Source organism: Leptopilina heterotoma, unplaced genomic scaffold, assembly GCF_015476425.1.
Source record: "Leptopilina heterotoma isolate Lh14 unplaced genomic scaffold, ASM1547642v1 Lhet_73, whole genome shotgun sequence".
Taxonomy (NCBI): domain Eukaryota; kingdom Metazoa; phylum Arthropoda; class Insecta; order Hymenoptera; family Figitidae; genus Leptopilina; species Leptopilina heterotoma.
In genome coordinates, this window is record NW_025111169.1 from 1,716,294 (window position 1) to 1,737,527 (window position 21,234).

The window sequence follows — 21,234 nt, forward strand, 5'->3', positions numbered from 1 at the left end:
TCTACAATCTTCTTTATAAAAATATGTATAGAATATAAAAGTGAATGCTAGGAAAAAAAAGATGAAAGAAAAGTTTGGTATTATTCTCGTGGAGCAATGGCATCAGCGGTTGCTCGTCCCAGAAGGGAATCAATATTTGGAGCCGTGCGTGTTCCGCCATGTTAACTCATCCAGCCAGCCAGAAACCCTCTTGGGGGTTGTGCTGGGGGCAGCTGCATGGCAGTTCCTGTTCAGATACTCGGGGGCATGACTTGCCACATCCACCCCTATAAGCACGCACCATTACTCATATCGTGCCTCGTTGCACGCTATATACGGGGTCAGACCTATATAATTCCGAGCTTGCAGCTATTCCTCCAGGAAGTATACTTTTATACTAAACTTCTTCTCTCCCCAAAGTTCCGATATTTTTTATCCTCCAATCTTTCTCCTAAATCTTATCGGAATGTGGGATGTATAAATTGTCTGTTTTTGTTTATGGCTATTGAAGATTTTGAAAAACATATATATACAAAACTCTAGGTTCCTGAATAGTTGACATCGATGCTCAGCATCGAAAAATATTTTTTCTCATTTTTTTAGTGATAAAATATTAACAAATTTCACTTCTTTCATTCACTTCATTCACTTTCATTCACTTTCATTTCATTTACTTTTTGAACCAAAAATCTTTGGAAAACTGTTTTATTTTTTTTTTTTTTGGTTTCATGAGAAAAATATTTTTTGATATTGCGCATCAATGACAACTTCAGGGACCTAAAACTCTGAACAAAAATTTCGGATAAAACGATTTACAGTTCGGATAACAATTTTAGATAATTCCAATTATCCAAAATTGTTATCCGAACTATAAATTATTTTATCTGAAATTTTTCCTCACTTTATAAATCCAAATTTTCAATTTTTAAATCCATCGGTACATAAATACTCATCAGGATTGCCGCACAAACATTTAATTTTGATTTTCTCTCTTTTCCCTGATTTCCAGATAAAATTTTCATTTTTTCCCTGACACTAAAGTATAAATATTCTGCTTCACTCTAAAAATTATTAGACACTCAAAAAAATGTTCTATTACTTTTATTTACGAATTTCTTTAATTGTAAAATTATTACGAAACATTAATAACTTCTTTATTAAATAAATACTTAACCATTATATTATTTTTCCTTGCGAATTAGCAAATTTTCAAAAATTACAAATAATCAAACCTTTTGAAATTCTATAACCTTTAAGAATATTAATAATTGTAATAATTGTAATAAAACGGCTTTTTTGGTCTAATATTATTATGTAATAAAACATGAAGATAGCGATTATTTTATATATTTATAAGAATATTGATTATTGATACTGTAACTTCTTCAAAATTATTTTCATCATTTCAATTCAATTATTATTTTCTAGAATTATTACCTAAAATTCTTCTTTAAATAAATTATTTTTAATAATTTTTGAAAAAATTCTTTCAGAACTTTCAAATCTTTTTTGTTTCCAAATTCAATTTTACCAAAAATTTCGATTATGTGGAAATTCTTTAATTAATTAATATAATATTAGAGAATAACAACTTATTCTAATAATTTAAAAAAAATTCAATTATACTTTTTCAAAAAAAAATAATTCCACAGACTTGTTAGTTAAAAGTATGAAAAAATTAAATTTTCAAAGATTTTAATTTAAAACCTTTTCAAATTCAATTTTATTTCTAAAAATCCAGGCTATAATGCTATTTTAATTAATTTATTTATTATTGTAAATAATCGCAGAAATTCAATTATGTTCAAAAGTATTTAAAAATTCAAATATTTCCATAAATTTTAATAAAATTCTGGTCAAAATTTCAATTATCTTTATAAATAATAAAATTCTTGTCAAAATTTAAATTATTATTTTCAAAAAATTTGCTCAATTCAATGATTTTCAATATCTACTATTTTAATAAAATTTTCCAAAAGAATTCAATTTTATTAAAAAAAGTTTAATAAAAAATTCTTTTCAAACATTTAATTATTTTCATAAATAACATTAATAATAATAAGAATTTAATTATTTACAAATTTTGTTTATAAATTTCTTCGCAACAATTCAATTATTTTCATAAATATATAATAAAATTCTTTTGGGAATTCAATTATTTTTATAAATTATAAAACTTATCGCAGAATTTCAATTATTTTTTATACAATTTTAAATGAAGACTTTAAAAAGCAATTATTCTTAAAAACTTTATTAAAATTTTTCTTAAGAATTCAATTATTTTCATAAATAATAAAATTCCTTTTATTTCAATTTTAATCGAATTTCACGAAAAATTTAATTATTCTTATAAATTTTATTAAAATTCATCAAAAGAATTCAATTTTAAAAAATATTTAATTAATTAATAAATTATTTAATGTTGTATTTAAATAAGTGAATTCTCTTATTTTATTATTTTTATTTATTTTATACATTCGCCGCGATCTCTTAGAATTTTCTATTAAAAATTGAAATTTAAAAATTAATTTTCGTAAAAATTTTATAGATAATAATATTGAATATTAAAAGCATTATAGAGCATTTCCTATTTACAAGAATAAATTTATCTTGACAAAAAAATAAATATACTACAAAAATTTTATTCATATTAAAAAAAAAACCCCAAGAAATCGAATTTGACCGAATTTTTACCATCCAAAATAAAAAATTTTATCTAAAATGTATAGGCGCGGTTAAAGTTAAAATAAATGAATCTTTCCTCACATATAATAGATAATAATTGCGTGAATAAATTGAAATTCATTAAATAAAAGGAAGAAGATTTCGTGGATGCAGGCATATATGGCGGATGCGGCCATGCTTAAAGTTTCTCCCTCGACTGAATTTAAGGCTTTCACGCATGGTTACGCGTATGCGCCGCCCGCGCACGTGGCAGATGTTCCAATTTAATTCCACGCATGCGTCTCCTCACTGATCACTTAAACCGACCTTAAAAACCTCTTCACTTTTCAGCTTTCTTGTTTCAATATTGATTCCGATTATACACACGAGGTAAAAAATTCACAGCCAAAAACAAAATTAATAGCTAAACTTCAATTTCCGTTATAGTGTTGTTCTTGTTTTATTAATGTCCAACGTAAATTGCCCTATATTATATATAAACCCTTATCTCCTATAGAAATTCCCTATATTAAATCAATAACCGTCCATAACCATAAATATACATCCAGAGAAATATTTTCCTTAAAAAAAAAATAAAAATTCTAGTTAAATTAATTAATTTTAATTAATTAATTAAAATTAATTAATTAACTTCACTTGGAGATAGAAAGAAAAAAAAATTAATTAAATTAATTAAATTAATTAATTAAAATTAATTAATTAACTTCAGTTGAAGATAGAAAGAAAAAAAAATTAATTAAATTAATTAATTAACTTCACTTAAAGATTAATTAATTAGTTTGCTTAACTTAGAATATGAGTTGGTGAAACTGTCTCATAGATTCACTATATTTTTAAATGCAACATATTTGGAGGAAATAAAATATTTTTGGTTTAATTATTCCGAACGAATAATTTTCAAGTTTCAACGCAATAATATTTTAGTATTTTCGAGGAAGAATTACTATGGGTTAAGAATCGAAAAATTTTAACTGCGCGAAAAAAATTTGTCTGCGTGAGGACTCGAACCCTTCGAGAGACTAAAATATGTCCGCGCTCCGCTTTACGCCTCTCGGCTACCGCAACTCATTTGTATTATTAACACATTTTTTCTACGAATAACAAATTGAGACAAAAAACGAATCAAAAGTGTTGCGCTTCGCAACACTTTTAACTCGTTTTTTGTCTCAATTTTGATAATCTTAGAAAAACTGTGAAAAAATATGTTTAAAAATACTTTATTAAATGTTTAAAAATAATTTATTGCTAAAAACAAATAAGTACATCTTTTTTCTTTGTGCGCGCGTTCTTGCAATCAATTTCAATGTACAGAAAAATAATTTTCTCTTATAGAAAATTATAATAAGGACAAAAAGTTAAATAAGAGGAGGGAATTTTTTTTAATAGAAACTATACGCACTAATAGTGTAAGAGAAGGAAAAATAAAAGTAAAAGAAGCGGAGCGGGAATCGAACGCAAGTTCCTTCGGCAATCACGGTCGGACCATTAATCCATTAATCAAGCACAAAGTCGAATAGGCTTTTCTCGATTGATCCGCAATGAGATAGCCGCGCGCAGTAATGAGTCCAGTTCGGTCGCTGGCCGATAAACACTCTTATTATTTTGCTATATATGTATATATATACGAATGCAGTTGAGTGTAATGCATTGCCAGCAAGTAATCATCGCGGGATTATTTCTCGATTATATCTACAAGATCTGTCGCAATGCATACAAGCTCGGTACTCAAGACACGAGGAATTTGGAACGTTTCTGCGACGACGCGATGTTCGACGATAAAATCTTTTCATGTTTCGCGTGTGATTATTTTTTTACGATTTTTTTCTTTTAATATCCGACACTTAAACTAAGTTTATTTTCTTATAAAAATTATCTTGATTATTTATTTTTTTTTATGCGAAATTTACGTGTGTGAGTCATTAGGAAAGTGAAATTTGGGTCTGAGAATAAAAATATTTTTGTTTTGCGAGACAGAAAAAGAAAAAGTGGACCAAATTTTATATGTGACCTATATAATCCCCTTTTTCCCCTTTTCACCTTTTTAGAAAATTTTCTTTAATAAAATTTAATTTATTAAAAAAGTAAATATTTTTATTTATTAAAAATTTTTGGAAACTTTTATTAAAATAATAGATATTAAAAATCATATTGAGCAAAATTTTTGAAAATAATAATTGAAATTATGCCAAGAATTTTATTAAAAATTTTTTTAAATATTTATATTTTCGAGAACAATTTTATTATTTAAAAAAATAATTGAAATTTTCACAAGAAATTTTTTTAAATTTTTGAACATAACTGCATTTTTGCGATTATTTATAAAAATAATTGAATTCCAAAAAAAAAATTTCTGTAATAATAATTGAATAATAATAATTCAATTCCTGGTAAAAAATTTTATTACATATAAAAATAATTGAATTAGTGTTAAGAAAGTTATAAAAAAATTTGTAAATAATTGAATTCTTGTGAAATTTTATTATTTATGAAAATAATTGAATTTCGGAGGAGAATTTTATTAAATTTCTTTTAAAATAATTGAAATTTTGACAAGACTTTTATTAAAATTTTGGAGATGAATTTTTTTATTTATAAAAATAATTGAATTCCTAAAAACAATTTTTTTATTTATGAAAATAATTGAATTCCTGGTAAAAAATTTTATTACATATAAAAATAATTGAATTAGTGTTAAGAAAGTTATAAAAAAATTTGCAAATAATTGAATTCTTGTGAAATTTTATTATTTGTGAAAATAATTGAATTTCGCAGGAGAATTTTATTAAAATTCTTTTAAAATAATTGAAATTAAGACAAGACTTTTATTAAAATTTTGAAAATAATGAAATTTTGGAGATGAATTTTATTATTTATAAAACTAATTGAAATGTTTACAAAATTTAAAAAATTTTTTTAACATAATTGAATTTCTGCGATTATTTATAAAAATAATTGAATTCCTAAAAACAATTTTTTTATTTATGAAAATAATTGAATTCCTGGTAAAAAATTTTATTGCTTTTAAAAATAATTAAATTAATGTGAAGAAATTTATAAAAAAAATTGTAAATAATTGAATTCTTGAATTCTAAATTGAATTCTTTTGAAAAATTTTATTAAAACAGTGAATATTGAAAATCGTATTTGAATTGAGAGAAATTTCTGAAAATAATTGAAATTTTGACTAGAATTTTATTCAACTTTTTGAAAATAATGAAATTTTGGAAATGAATTTTATTATTTATAAAGATAATTGAAATTTTGATAAGATATTAAAAAAATTTTTGAACATAATTGAATTTCTGCGATTATTTATAAAAATAATTGAATTCCTAAAAATAATTTCTTTTATATAAATAATTGAATTCCTGGTAAAAAATTTTATTACGATTAAAAATACTTGAATTAATGTGAAGAAATTTATAAAAAATTTGTAAATAATTGAATTCTTGTGAAATTTCTGAAAATAATTGAAATTTTAACAAGAATTTTATTAAAATTTTTGAAAATAATGAAAGTTTGGAGAAGAATTTTATTAAATTTTTTTTAAATAATTGAATTCTTTTAGAAAATTTTATTAAAATAGAATATATATAAAAAATCATTGAATTTAGGAAAATTGTTGAAAATAATTGTAATTTTGAAAAGAATTTTATTAAAATTTATGATTTTGAAAATAATTGAATTTTAGAGAGGAATTTTATTATATTTTTAAATATATAATTGAAATTTTCGCAGGAGTTTTTTTTTTAAATTTTTGAATATAATTGAATTTCTGTGATTATTTATAAAAAAATATAACTGAGTTCCTAAAAATAATTTTATTATTTATGAAAATAATTGAATTTCTGGTAAAAATTTTTATTATTTATGAAAATAATTGAATTTCTGTTAAAAAATTTTATTATTTATGAAAATTATTGAAACTTATAAAGATTATCATTTTTTTTTAAGTTATAAAATTTTTCAGTTATGCTTGAAGAAAAAAATGTTTACTTTTTTTAAACTTTGAAAAAACTAATTTTTTTGAAAGTTAGAAATCTTTTTAATATTATTTCTCAGTGTCTTTAAATTTATAAATTTTTCCATTTAACATAACAAATATAAAATAACATTTACTTATAAGAATAATCCAAATTGTTTGGGAATTTTTGATAAATTGTATTATTTCCAGAATAAATTTTACTAAATTCAAAGTATTTTTTACTAATTTTCAATAAAATTTCCTAATACGGATATTATAAAATTGACTCTGGAAATAAAACTTTTAATAGCAAAAGTTACTATATTTTCAATATTCATTTTCTAATAAAAATTTATTTAAATATTTTCCTCGCACTAATTAAAATAATAATTTAATTAAAATTTAATTGAAATAATAATAAAATTCTAATTAAAGTACCGAAATCTTATACAAGATATTTCGTTATTTTAATCACTTTTTTAATTTCTATAAAATTCCAAATAAAATATTTCCAAACCCCTAACTAAAAATAAATTAAAAATTCCTATCTTACATAATCAGAAAACAGGAGAATACAAATATATTAATTTATAATACAATAAATACCTATACAAACGTTTCCGTTTATGTAAAACTCAATTTCAAATGTTATGTTTCTCGAAGTAAAAAAAAAAGATTTTTTGGTATGATGACTTTTAAAAAATAAAAAGAAAAAAGAAAAAAAATGAAAAGTTTCAAAACGAAGGAGTGAGTAGAAATACAAAGGGTGCGCTGTAGAAATGTGAGATCTGAGTCTTTCGCTCTCTCTCTCTCTCTCTCCTTTGCTTGACGTAAAGTAATTAAATGCAGAGAGGGAGAGGGACGAAGAAGTGTATATGAAAGACTGAGCGACAGGGTGCGGCGAGGGGCGAAGGCAGAAGGAGAGGGCGTTCCTGAAGCCACTCCCTAGGTTCGAGTTCTCCGGAACCCAAGTCTGCCTGGGAGCTCTTACTTTGATATCAAACACCCTGGACCTGATGTAACTTTGTGATTATCCTTTTATCATTATCCCTACGTTATTATATTTTTATTATTATTATTTTTATTGTTATTAATGTTATTATCATTATTCTCACGTTATTATTATTATTATTATTATTTATAACTATTACTCTTTGCTATATTAAAATTTTCTCTCTGAATCTGAATCACTTACAACATTTTAACTGAGAATCAAATTTAGAGAGATTATTATTATTATTATTGTTATTGTTACTATTGTTACTATTATTGTTATTGTTACTATTATTGTTATTAATATTATTATTATTACTCCCATTGTTACTTTTCTATACGTACGATAAGTGCCGCTTCACTAACTCCTTCGAACCTGTCGTGACTGCATCGACCAATAACTTTTTTGTTCTCACCTGATTAAGTCTCGGCCTCTACTGTATATAACTACTTTTTATAAACTATATACGTTTGTTGCAGATGAATATTTTTTCAATGAATCATTCAGTTCATGTCCCCCGTGGAAAAAATGGAGAGCTCGATTTTTAATTGCTTTTTGTAAAACTTCAATCTATGAATTAAAATTCCATAACTTTCTTACATGACGAGATCATGACGATGATGAGATACAGAAAAAACAAGATTTATCATTCTTATTGAAATTGAAAATTATTTTAATTACTTTATTTTATAGTTATGAAACTGAAACTGCAGCATCCTAGTCAATTTTTATAATTACATTTTAAAATTAAATAGGATTTAAAATGAATAAATACCTAAATAAAATAATACTCTCAAGATTATAAGATTCAGTCAAGAATGCTTCGAATGGAAACGCGGTTTTATATAGTCAAAAGCGCAAAGCGAAAATAAGATTTACTTTTTACAGGGCTCGAACTGTGTCCCTAAATTCAATTATTTTCAAAACTAATAAAATTCTTCAACTATCTTTATAAATATTAAAATTATTTTCCAAAAATCAATTATATTCAAAAATTTTAATAAAATTCTCAAAATTTCAATTACCTTTAAAAATAATAAAGATTCACCTTCAAAATTCAATTATTTTTAAAAATCTTAATAAATCCTTCGTCAAAATTCAATTATATTTTCAAATAGTAAAATTCTTCGCAGAAATTCAAACATTAAAAATTTTTTTTTTAAATTCTCGTCAAAATTTCAATTATCTTCTGAAATAATGAAATTCTTTTCTGAAATTCAATTATTTTCAAAACTTTTAATAAAATGTCAAAAATTTCAATTATCTTTATAAATATTAAAATTCTTCTCTAAAATTCAATTATTTTTCAAAATTTGAATAAAATCTTCCTCAAAATTTCAATTATCTTTATAAATAATAAAATTCTTCTCTAAAATTCAATTATTTTTCAAAATTTGAATAAAATCTTCCTCAAAATTTCAATTATCTTTATAAATAATAAAATCCAAAATTTAATTATTTTCAAAAATTTTACTCACATTTTTGACAAAATCTCAATTATCTTCATAAATAATAAAATTCTTTTCCAAAATTCAGTTATTTTAAAATTTTGTTCATAAAAAATTATTTACGAAAATTCAATCAATTTTGGGAGACATTCAGTTACTCAATACATTCTTTATTTTTGTATTGATGAATTTCAATTATTCTTAATACAATTTCAATCGAATTCCTCGAAAAAATTCTTAAAAATTTTATTAAAATCCGTCAAAAGAATTCAGTTATTTAAAAATTTATAGATAAAATTCTTTATGAGAATTCAATTTTAAAAAACTTTGAATTCTTCAATAAATTATTTATTTTTGTATTTAAATAATTCAATTCTTGTAGAATTTTCTCATAAACATTTGATTTAAAAATGGATTTCAGTTAAACTTTTAGATTATATTTGAATTTTAAAAGCATTAGAGCGTAAATTTTTAGAAATAATTAAATTTTGAAAAGGTTTCAGATTAAAATCTTTGAAAATTAAATTTTTAAAAATTTTTTACTAACAATTATGTGGAATTAATTTTTTTTCGAGAAACTTTAATTGCGGATTTTTTTTAAATTATTTAAAGTTTTTATTTTTTAATATATATTTAATTGGAGGATTTACGAATAATTGAAATTTTGTAAAATTGTATTGTAAACAAATGAATTTGAAAATTCTTAAAGAACTTTTTCAAAAATTATTAAAAATAATAGATTTATAGAATAGATGTTTATAGTTAAAAACACGAAAAAAAAATCAATTTTGTAAAAGTCACAAATTATTGCAAAAATTGAATTATTTTCAAGAATAATAATATTCTTCGCAATAATTAAATATTGGTCAAAAGTAATAAAATTCAGAAATTCAATTATTTTCAGAAATAATAAAACTCATTACATAATTTTAATTATTTTTAATACAATTTTAATAAGACTTCTCGAAAAATGTAATTATTCTTAAAAATTTTATTAAAATTCGTTGATAGAATTCAATTATTTGAAACTTTGTTGATAAAAATTCTTTATGGGAATTGAATTTTAAGAATCATTCAATTATTCAATAATTAATTATTTATTTTTGTATTTGAATAATTGAATTCTAGTAGAATTTTCTAATAAAAATTGATTTAAAAATTAATTTCAGTTAAATAGATAATAATTGAATATTAAAAGCAATATGTGAATTTTTAAAAATAATTGAATTTTGAAATTAATTTTGTTGTAAAAGTTTAATTGAATTTTTTAAATATTATTTGAAGTTTTTATGTTCTAATATTTATTTAATTGAAGAATTTACGAATAATTGAAATTTCATAAAATTAAATATTGTAAACAAATGAATTTGAATGTTGTCAAAGCACTTTTTCGAAAATTATTAAAAATAATCGACTTAAAGAAGAATTTTAGTTAAAAATTCTTGAAAATAATAATTGATAACGAATTTATCACTGTATCATCTTTAATTATTATAAAACATGAAGAAATCGATCACTCCGAGTCGAAGACTCGGGAGTGCGAGTTCTGACTTTTTACGCAGTGTAAATTTGTAAAAACATTTGTTAACATAAATTTTGAAAAACCGAAAAACCTATTGCTTTTGAAAAGTTTATTACACTTTTCTCGATCAAGTTTTATTAATAATCTGACACTAATTGCGCTCGAGAGATAAGAGAAATCATACAAAGTGAAATTTAAATCAAATTTCCATCACGTTTGATTCATATTATTATAATTATGTGTATATGTTTATAATAATAATATAAAATTTCCCAAGCGAAATATATTCTTGGAGAGGCATTTTCTATTTTATCGTTGGCAATAATCATTTTAATTATAATATACATAAGCGCATATGCCTCTAATTAGTAATTCTTCTCAATTAGAAAACGAGGCATTCATTATTTGTTTGTCATAATAGTGCGATGAAAAAAAAATATTCTGCTTGAATGACAGGAAAAATAAAATATGAATGCGCATTCAACAGAGGCGAATAATAAATATGATTATAACTTTCGCACCTATATTCCGCGCAAGTGTGACGCTAAATTAAACTGCAATATTAAAGGATTACTCACCAGTCTCCTGATCGACTGTGTATGGTAGACCGGCCCAGAGATCTTCCTCCTTCAACGTTTCGGCCTCTTTGGTTTCCTCCTAAACGACAAAAAAAGATTGAAAACTTTTTATTTATTGCTTCCATATGTTGGTTTCCAGAATTTTATTCCATTGAAACTTTTATTTCTCTAAGGAAATTAAAATTCATTTCTCCAGTATACTTTTAGTAAAAATTCCCTACTTCTACCTGATTTACCGCGACCAGTTCGAATTTCCCTGTCTTTTCCCTAAATTTCCTGACCTGTGGCAACCCTGAAAATAAAATAAAGAAGATTCTACATTATGTATAGACACTGATTTTAAAATTCAAAAAATGATAAACACAGCACACGGTTATTAAAATCTCATAAATTCATGATCAAGAATCAGTGTGTGGACACGCTCTCCTCTCATCTCACGTGAAGGAGCGAAAGTTAAACACTTGAAAAGAAGGAAAAAGAAGAAGAAGAAGTGAAGTCAACGACGAAGAAGAAGAAGAAGTCATTGGAATGGATGAAGACGTGAGACTCTGAAAAGACCAAACAAGGTGAAGAAGCCGATCACAATGACGATGACGACGGATTTTGTATATATATCTATATAGACACAAAGTTATATGGCCTGCCATGAGAAGAATGACAGGATTAGAATCCTATCGAAATGAAGAAATTCCGCTGTCAAGAAGGCAGATGCTAAATGCGCTATAATTGGGGTCTTCTATATATTTACCATGCCTATACACCATTATTATTTTTATTTATTTTGTTAATCTTTCCGCGTCTTGAATAACACAATTATCTTTTTTATTCTAATAATATATATTTGTATGGAAAAAGATTTAATTCTATAATAAAGACGCGATGAGGAATTTACTTCCTAAGGAATAGTTTGTCGTTTAATAAATGACAAACTAGTTATAGTATATAAATTATAGAAACTATTCGTTAGTATATAAATTATAAAAACTATTCCTTTTAATATGAACTTTTTGGTGAATAACGCGCTGTAATGATAGAAATTCCCCGGCTATTTTCTGATAATCCTAATACAAGCACCGTTTGGTAATGTCGTCTTATGGATTAAATTAACATTGCGCACATAATATTATAGTATACGGAAAATATCTGAGTGAAGAATATGTACTGTTGTCTGTTAAAAATTTATAAAATTCTACACTTGAGTATTCGAAATGATCTGAAAAACTGTATCTTAAGAATTGACCTAAATTATCTAGAGCCACACCAACAAAAACTTTGAAAAGAAAAGAAAAAGAATCAAAAGTAGTATCCAAACTATAATAACCTAATATCCATTATGCCTCTAATACCTAATGTATATAATAATCATATCCCGCAGTTCAAAATTTATTCAAACATGGACTCGAATTTTTGCGCAACACAATACAGAAAATTTCAATTGGACATCATCATTGACGTGAAGGTCGCGTTCTTTATAGAGATGTCATAATCATATATATGTGAGGAACCCTTTGGATCGAGATGGAGAGGGACCGCGATATGTTTCGAGCCATAAGGATCATCAATAGCAGCGCGGCGCACTCGCTGTATATACAATGCTCGAGGAACAGAGAAATGAGTTTAATGAAAACAGCATTGTACTGGGACCATTAATCATAACCACGTTCTGATAGTGGCTATCCAACCATTGCCTGTCCCTTCATCCCTTTTATATCTCCCCCCTCGAAAACCCCTCTTTCTTTATATTCTCATCATCTACCCTCTTTCTCTTTCGTTGATGCTTCGCATGTATCATCTTGTGTCGTTGAGTATGCTGAGGTTATAGTTTTAAAATTTGGTTATTATGGATTAAAGCACTACTCTTAGAAGAATTAAATTACTATTATTACTATGCATTACAAGAAACAACAAAGAAATAACAAGAAACAACAAAAATACCACACAAACAAGAAAATTCGTCAAAGATATACATTTTTGGATCGAATAATATATATCATTCGAATACAGAACCTTGATTACTATGTAAACTATATTATTATAGCAGAGGATTCGGATAACAGAGGTTATGCACAACCTTTGCTATCCGATTCATAAATAATTATTTTACGAACTTCTTTAATTGTAAATGATTCCAAAACATCAATAGTGGTACAAAGCACCATTAGTGCGGCTCTAAAAATTCGAACAAGAATTCGAAAATCTTGTAAAAAGACTCGAACATCGACAATAGATTAAGAAACAAGAATCCGAATATTCTTGAGACTTAATGGCAACAGTAGCAAATGTACAGAAACAATCTCCGGAAGAAGCTTTTAAATACCTACATCCGATTAAAGTAGATTTTCATGTACATACACGCCAACATGGCCGCACTGAAAATAAAATAGTAGACTTTCATTTGTCCGTTGATGCATTCGTCGGATTGAGGGATTTCAACGCGAAATGATAGATGTACACACGCAGCATCCCTTAAAAGCGAAGAGGGTGCGATATATAGACGCAGATTTCAAAGAGAAAAAGCAGAGGTTGGGTTCAAGTCTGGTTGGTTAAAAAGAGAGAAAAGAGTAGGGGAAGATGAAAAGAATGAGCGAAGAGAGAGATTGGAGCAACGCGGCAAAGGGGGATCACAGGGGGAAAGAGAGATATATTAATGGTTCTGGAAATTGAAAACGGGTCTTTCAAATAACTAAAGTGGGCGTCTCTACAGCCTCTTTCTCAGGATTATATTGTTTCCCCAGCATACTGAGAGAGCTATATACACACTACAATTATATAAAATGGCGTTTCCCGTATCACACACACTCTCTCTCTCTCTCTCTATATCATTTTCTATTTTAATTTCGATTGAATGCAGTGGTAATAATATTGCATTATTATCGTCGAAATTTTAATTGAAAACTCGATCTGATATACATTTTTCAAATACGTTCTAATGCAATCAAATGTTTGCTATAGTATTTTGATTCACTCCAAAAATTATTAGACGTACTCAAAAACAAGTTCTTAATGTGAACATTTATTTGCGGACCAATACAAACCTTTTAGAAATTCTATTATCAATAGAAATGTATTAGTTTGTAGAAAAAAGTCCACAATTTAAATTGTTTTTATTGTTTCGAAAGTTTGAAAACTTTTTCTCTCATTTTATATTGTGCGGTATTAAAAATTTAATGAACATATATACAAGCATGAATTCTTGATTGTCGAATCGCGTCCTTCCATTTGACGTGAATCGATTATTGGAAACGATTGTATTGGTACCTGGCTCGAAAGCTATTAATAAATACAACCAATACCCGCATGTGTGTATTATGTACGGTACGGATATAAGAAATTACGAATTATGGCACTCGAGGGATCAAACAAATTCTCGGGTGTTACTAACGCCATTTTACTATATGACAGAGTGAGGAAGACCAAAAAATCATCGATTTCGTATTTTTACTACAAACCGCTACAAACTAAAAGTAAATTTAGTGCGTAAACGGTAAATTTCTGCAGCAGTTTTAGATAATTGTGGGTTTCTAGATAGCTTCTAGATAACAACTTCGAGTTATTTTTAATCTTTATCTCGACCTTACGGAAAATGCCCCTGCTGTAGGTTTTTTAGTTTGGATAGTAGAAATTGGTTGCTCCAATAACTTACGGAATAGTAGACGTACCGTTTTTACAACAGATACCTACTAAGGAAAAACTGCACTTTTGGTGTGTTTTGGTGCATCAAAAATCCCAGAATCGGCACATCGGTTGTACCAAAATAAAAGTAATAAGTACAAACGCTGCACTAAACTAATATGCGACTGTCAAGTTCGAAAATTTCTTGTGTTATGAGCAAACCAAAGTTTTATGCTGATCCTAATCATATAATAAATGCCGTAGATCTACGGCATTTATTATATGATTAGGATCAGCATAAAACTATGCTTTTTCAGGGGTGCACTACGAGTTGCAAAATAACAGAAAGCACCAAATAACACAAAAAACAAAACAAAATATCGAGAGAAAAATTTCAGCATCATATACAGACGCGTCATTATTCAAAATAATTTGAATAATTATTAAATTGATGAAATTTTCTTTCTGACGGCATCCTTTACAGAGAGAGCCTCTTTCTCAATTCGAGTGTTCTCGTGAGGAATGAAAAAAAAAGATATACGATGATGCCCTGAAGAGTCAGGGTCGTCTATAAGGATGGTCCCCGACGATGACGTTGCATGGAAGTTCTGGGCGGGTCGCCCATCAGATTCTCCAGTCTCTGCGATGTTCATTTCTCTTTCTATATCGCAGGGCTATAGGTTCCACTCTTACATCTCTCTCGGTAGTCAATATCCATCTTCTTCTTCTTCTTCTTCTTTTTCTTCTTTTTCTTCTTCATCTTCTTCTCTCTTACATTACATGAGATCTTTCATTTTCCTTCAGCGGCTTTTTTGCTGCTCGCAATGCATTGTTCTGCACCTTTTGTGAGGGCGCACCGCGCGATCACCCGTCCAATAATACAGGGAAGCCCTCTCGATCACGATTCAACTCAGACATATATCGATATACGTGACACGGATCGCAATCCATTCAGAACAAAGGTCGGTATATTTCTTCGACTTTTTTTTTTGTTGAAAACCCTCTCGTTGCGTCTGACAAGCATTGTTCCATTTTTGAAGAGAATTGTTTTAAATGAGCTAAACTAACTGGAGGGGGGAATTTTTTCCAAAAGTATGTTCCTTTGCGTTACCAAAAGATGAAAATTGGTTACGGATTTTAAAGAATCAGAATCGGGGAAAATTAGTTATTTACACTATATAAATAAGCGCTTGAAGAATTCGCAGGAGCAGAAGCAAGATGACTTTAGGGATGTATAGAAGAAGATTGTATCTGGAGATGCTTGCTGCTTTGTATGTGTGTTCCTGCCTAATCTCCTGGAAGCGTCTTCCCAACACAGTTTCCATGGATCCCGTCGGCTTAACGTCCACTCTGTGACTGATTACTAAGGCGAAATTGTACACGAAAGCAGTAGCTGATAAGCTGACATCTACCTAATATAAATTTCAAATTTTATTTGAAATCGAATGAGAAATATGTTTCAAATTCGAAACCAGACACTTTTATATATCTCATTCAGGTTTAGTTTAGAGATAGTACATCTTACTTTTTGTTAGATCAATCTTTGTTCGCTATTATCAGAACTAATTATAGGGCAGTACTTGGTTCAGATAATCGAAATTACAAACATTTTTAACAAATCCTAAAACAAACCAAAATTTCTCTGCCCAGGGCCCAAAAATAGACCGAAATTCTGCAACTGCTCTTTTAAATTTCGATTCTGGAGATGCTACGACGGTTGTAGACGATTGTTTCGAAATTATTTTACACTATTAAGTGCCAAATGTCCTTTTAGGTATTTACACAAAAAATCAGATGATATGGTTGACGACGATTTTGTTGAAATGACAAGAAGTCTTTGCTAAGATTCAAACTTGTGGTATTTTTTGGGTGTACGGAATTATTCTTCATCATGCTTGTCAGTATTTGTATCACGAAAAATCGATTAACTATTGCATCCATTTTTTTCTATTAAACATTAAATGACGACACTGGTGTTTAAAATTTAAAAAAAAACTAACGCGTACAAAAGAAACCAATCAATAATTTTATTTCACTGTACCCAAATCGATTAATGTTTGAGAAAGACTCGCCAGATAATAACGAGAATAAATTTTTAATTAAAATAAAAAGAAATCCATCATAGACCCGTTATAAAATAACACAATCTTGTTATCTTGTTTTCCATCCAAATTTTCCATTCTTGCTTCATTTTATACTTGTTACCAAACTTAGTTTTTGTATACACATAATTCAAAAATTGATTAGACATACATATAGTCATTGAATGATTAGGTAAAAAATAAACCAAGTTTAAAATACTGCACCGTATTTACATTATTTTTAGCATAAATCTTCGTCAAAAAACCATAGAAAAAAATGATCTAGGAGAGCGGCAAAAATGATGTACCACAAAGGAATAGTTTTGTTACAATTGTGTAATCAGATTCATCAAAGAAATATTGCCGGATCTTTGAGGATCATGGCCACCCTGAACGTCAAATTCCAATGGAGATCGTTTTATCTTTCTGTTAATACACATCCGACATCAATTTCAAGACGATATCGATCTATCGGATCGAGATCTTTTTGTTATAAAGATAGTAGAGGCACACGCATCCTCGCAATATTTTATTGTCTTGAAAAAATATTATTTGGCGCAATTTGATTTAATTTTTTTTTTTTTGTAAAACAAAAATGCGCAGAAGTTTATGATGTTTGGTAAATTTTCAGCAATCATTAATCGAAAAATAATACAAAGTAATACAAATATAATTAAAGTTTGAATCTTACCTTTTCATGTGTAGCATTAATGGCTTTCAAGGCTTTCAGTTTCTCGATATCATCATCAGTCTCCTTCTCCAAGGACTTATCCGGACTTGTTGGCTCCACAATGGTGAATCCCAAATCTACATCTTGCTTCCAAAGGACTTCTATCAAATCCATATCCTGTAACAAACATTTCAATTGTTATTAAAATATTTGTTTCAATTTAAGGATTGTGTTTATTCAAAGCAGAAGAAGTTAATAATTGTTTCATAAATTAAAATTCAGATACAGCGTCAATAAATTTCGATCAGTTGAACGTTCAGAATTTTACTAAGATACAAACACAAAAGTTATCGGTAAAATTAATGATCTTAAAGTGTTAGCATTACAACTTTTCGAGTTAAAAATTGACCCTAAAAGTTTGTTTAATCGGATATTTTCAACGAAAGGATATACAACTTCAAAAGGTTGCGACTATTGAAGAATTCCGTTTAGGAGCTAAAAACCCATCTCAATAATAAATCAAATTCATAATTTTTATAAATTGATTTTCAAGAAACATATCGAAAATTTGTATTAATACATAGAACATGGGACAAAATGACAAGAACATGCGTTAACAGTATTTTTTTTTTCAAAAACCCATTTAACACTGATAGACAGTTTTTAAAATCAGTTTCTTGAAGGAACCTCTCTCTTTCATATAAAAATTTTTTCCTCCGATATAATATAAGTATAAATTTTTTTAATACATGTTGAGAAGACCATATAAAGAAACATATGATTAATGACCAAGAAGTATCGAGTATCGAATGCATCTGGATTGAAGGAGAGATCGAAGAAAAGGGACTCAAGACGAGAATAAGGGCCGATGGCGTGACGGAGCACAATGGTCCGACTGTTGATCCGTGGGTTTTTAATTGAGTCAATTCGCCGAGTTATATTCGTAGTCTTTGGCCCTCGTTAGCCAATATAAGAATTTTCTTCGGTAATCTAAACTTAACATTAATTGCTGCAATCAACAACAATATACTTTTGTACGCACCCAGGACAGATATTATATACGAGAGAGACTTATAATGAAGAATTCAAAATAAAATTACTTTCTCTAAAAAAAAAACTTGTAATAATTAAGTAAAAAAAAGGGGGTCTTGAGAAATAATAATCATAGTGTTGATGAAAAGATTTAAACGATAATAACTCAATATTAATAACAAGAAAATTATAATGATAGTGAAGAAAATGATTGTGGTATGTAAAAATCATTATAAGAATATATTATTACATCGTTAAAATTAAAATAATATTGTTAGATTCATTCTATTTTTATAGTTATTAGTATTTTATTTTAATTTTATACCATAGACGCTCGAAAAATTCAATTTATTGTAGAGTGAAGTGGGGTTTTTTTTTAAATCGAAGTTTACGAATTGTGATGTCAGAGGGAAAAAAAGTAGTGACGCAGGGGAAAAAAGGCTCGCGCAGCCGCTATGCGCCTGCGCACCCCTTTTTTCCTTTGCTTTACTTTAAAATATAAACTTATTTGTTGCTAATAAATTTTATTTCTTTCAAATGAAAATCGGTAAAATTCTACTAATTGTTATATAGCCAGAATTAAATGAATTATAGAGAATATTTATTAATTTCAATTCAAAATTAAAAAAAGAATTCAAATCTAATATTTACTAACTAATTCTAGTTTTATTTATTGTTTTCAAAAACTTCAATAAAATTCTTCACAGGAATTGAATTATTTTCAAAATTAAAAAAAAATTCAAACCTTATTTACTAACTAATTCTAATTATTTATTGTTTTCAAAAACTCCATAATAAAATTCTTCGTAGGAATTGAATTATTTTCAATGCAATTTTAATCAAATTTCTCAAAGGAATTCAGTTATTTTTTTATATTTGACAAAATTCTTCTCGAAAATTTAATTATTTTAAAAAATTGTATACTTAAATTCATTATATAAGAATTGAAATATTTTCACAATAGAATTTTAATTAAATTCCTCGAAAAAAAAATTCAATTATTTTCGACCATTTTTTTTTAATTCTTAGCAAAATTTTAATTATTTCTAAAATTTTTTAAAAAAATTTCACAGGAAATTAACTTTTTTTTAAAGAATTTTAAACGAATTCAATTCAAAAATTCAATTATTTTGAAAAATTTTAATTCAATTCTTTATAAGATTTGAAATATTTTCAATGCAATTTGAATTAAATTTCTCCAAAAAATTCAATTGTTTTCGATAACTTTTAATTAAATTCTTAGCAAAATTTCAATTATTTCCATGATTTTTAACAGGAAATTAATTATTTTAAAGAATTTTGAACGAATTTAATTTAAAAATTCAATTGTTTTGAAAAATTCAATTAATTTAAAAAATTCAATTAATTTAAAAAATTCAATTGTTTTAAAAAATTCAATTATTTTGAAAAATTTTAATTCAATTCTTTATAAGATTTGAAATATTTTCAATGCAATTTGAATTAAATTTCTCCAAAAAATTCAATTGTTTTCGATAACTTTTAATTAAATTCTTAGCAAAATTTCAATTATTTCCATGATTTTTAACAGGAAATTAATTATTTTAAAGAATTTTGAACGAATTTAATTTAAAAATTCAATTGTTTTGAAAAATTCAATTAATTTAAAAAATTCAATTGTTTTTAAAAATTAAATTATTTTGAAAAATTTTAATTCAATTCTTTAAATGAATTAAAATATTTTCAATGCAACTTGAATTGAATTTAAAGAATTTTAATAAACTTCCTCGCAAAAAATTTATTATTCTAAAAAATTTGCAATAAAATATTCTTTATAAAATAAAAAAATTAAACTAAATTCTTTGGAAAAATTACATTCTTTTCTAAATAAAATATTCCTTGCAGAATTTCAATTAATTTTTTAGAAATTTAATAATAATACTTCTCAAAAATTTTAATTATTTTGAAAAAATTTTACTTAAATTTCTTTAAAAGAATTGAAATATATTTTCAACAGAATTTTAATTAAATTCTTCGAAAAAATTCAATTATTTTAGATAATTTTTATTTATATTCTTAGCAAAAGTTTAATTATTTTCATTATGTATCAAAACTTTCGCAGAAAATTAATTATTTGAAAGAATTTTAAAAAACTCAATTATTTTGAAAAATTTTAATTCAATTCTTTATAAGAATTAAAATATTTTCAATGCAATTTTAATAAAATTTCTCTAGAAAATTAAATTTATAAATAATTTTAATGGAATTTCTCCAGAAAATTCAATTTAAACAATTTTAATAAAATTCTTCGTAAAAAATTTATTATTTTAAAAAATTTGCAATAAAATTCTTTACAAAATAAAACTTTACATAAACTTTTTGAAAAACTTAATAAATAAAAAATTTTTCGTAAAATTTCAATTGTTTTCAGAAATTTAATAACAATTCTTCTACAAAATTCATTTATTTTCAAGAATATTTATCTAATAATTCTTCATAAGAATTGAAATATTTTTAGTACAATTTTATTTAAATTTCACGAACAAATTCAATTATTTTTGAAAATTTTCATTTAATTCCTAGCAAAATTTCAATTACTATTATAATTTATAAAATTTTTTGCAGGAATATAATTAATTATTTTTAAAAATTTTAATAAAATTTTTAGGAACAAATTATATTTTTTTTTTAAATTTGTAATAAAATTTTTT

At 25.8% G+C, this 21,234-nt stretch overlaps 1 protein-coding gene across 3 annotated transcripts in view; it reads right to left on the reverse strand.

Moving 5' to 3' along the window:
* The window catches only part of LOC122510763 (segmentation protein cap'n'collar), a 212,821-nt gene that overhangs the window by 111,074 nt on the left and 80,513 nt on the right, over nucleotides 1-21,234 (reverse strand). For all 3 annotated transcript variants that reach the window (XM_043625644.1, XM_043625643.1, XM_043625645.1), the window contains exons 2-3: nucleotides 17,555-17,710; nucleotides 11,171-11,249 (exon numbers count right to left, since the gene is read on the reverse strand). In XM_043625644.1, the coding sequence (XP_043481579.1) occupies nucleotides 11,171-11,249; nucleotides 17,555-17,710 (235 nt within the window). The remainder of the gene's footprint in view (nucleotides 1-11,170; nucleotides 11,250-17,554; nucleotides 17,711-21,234) is intronic.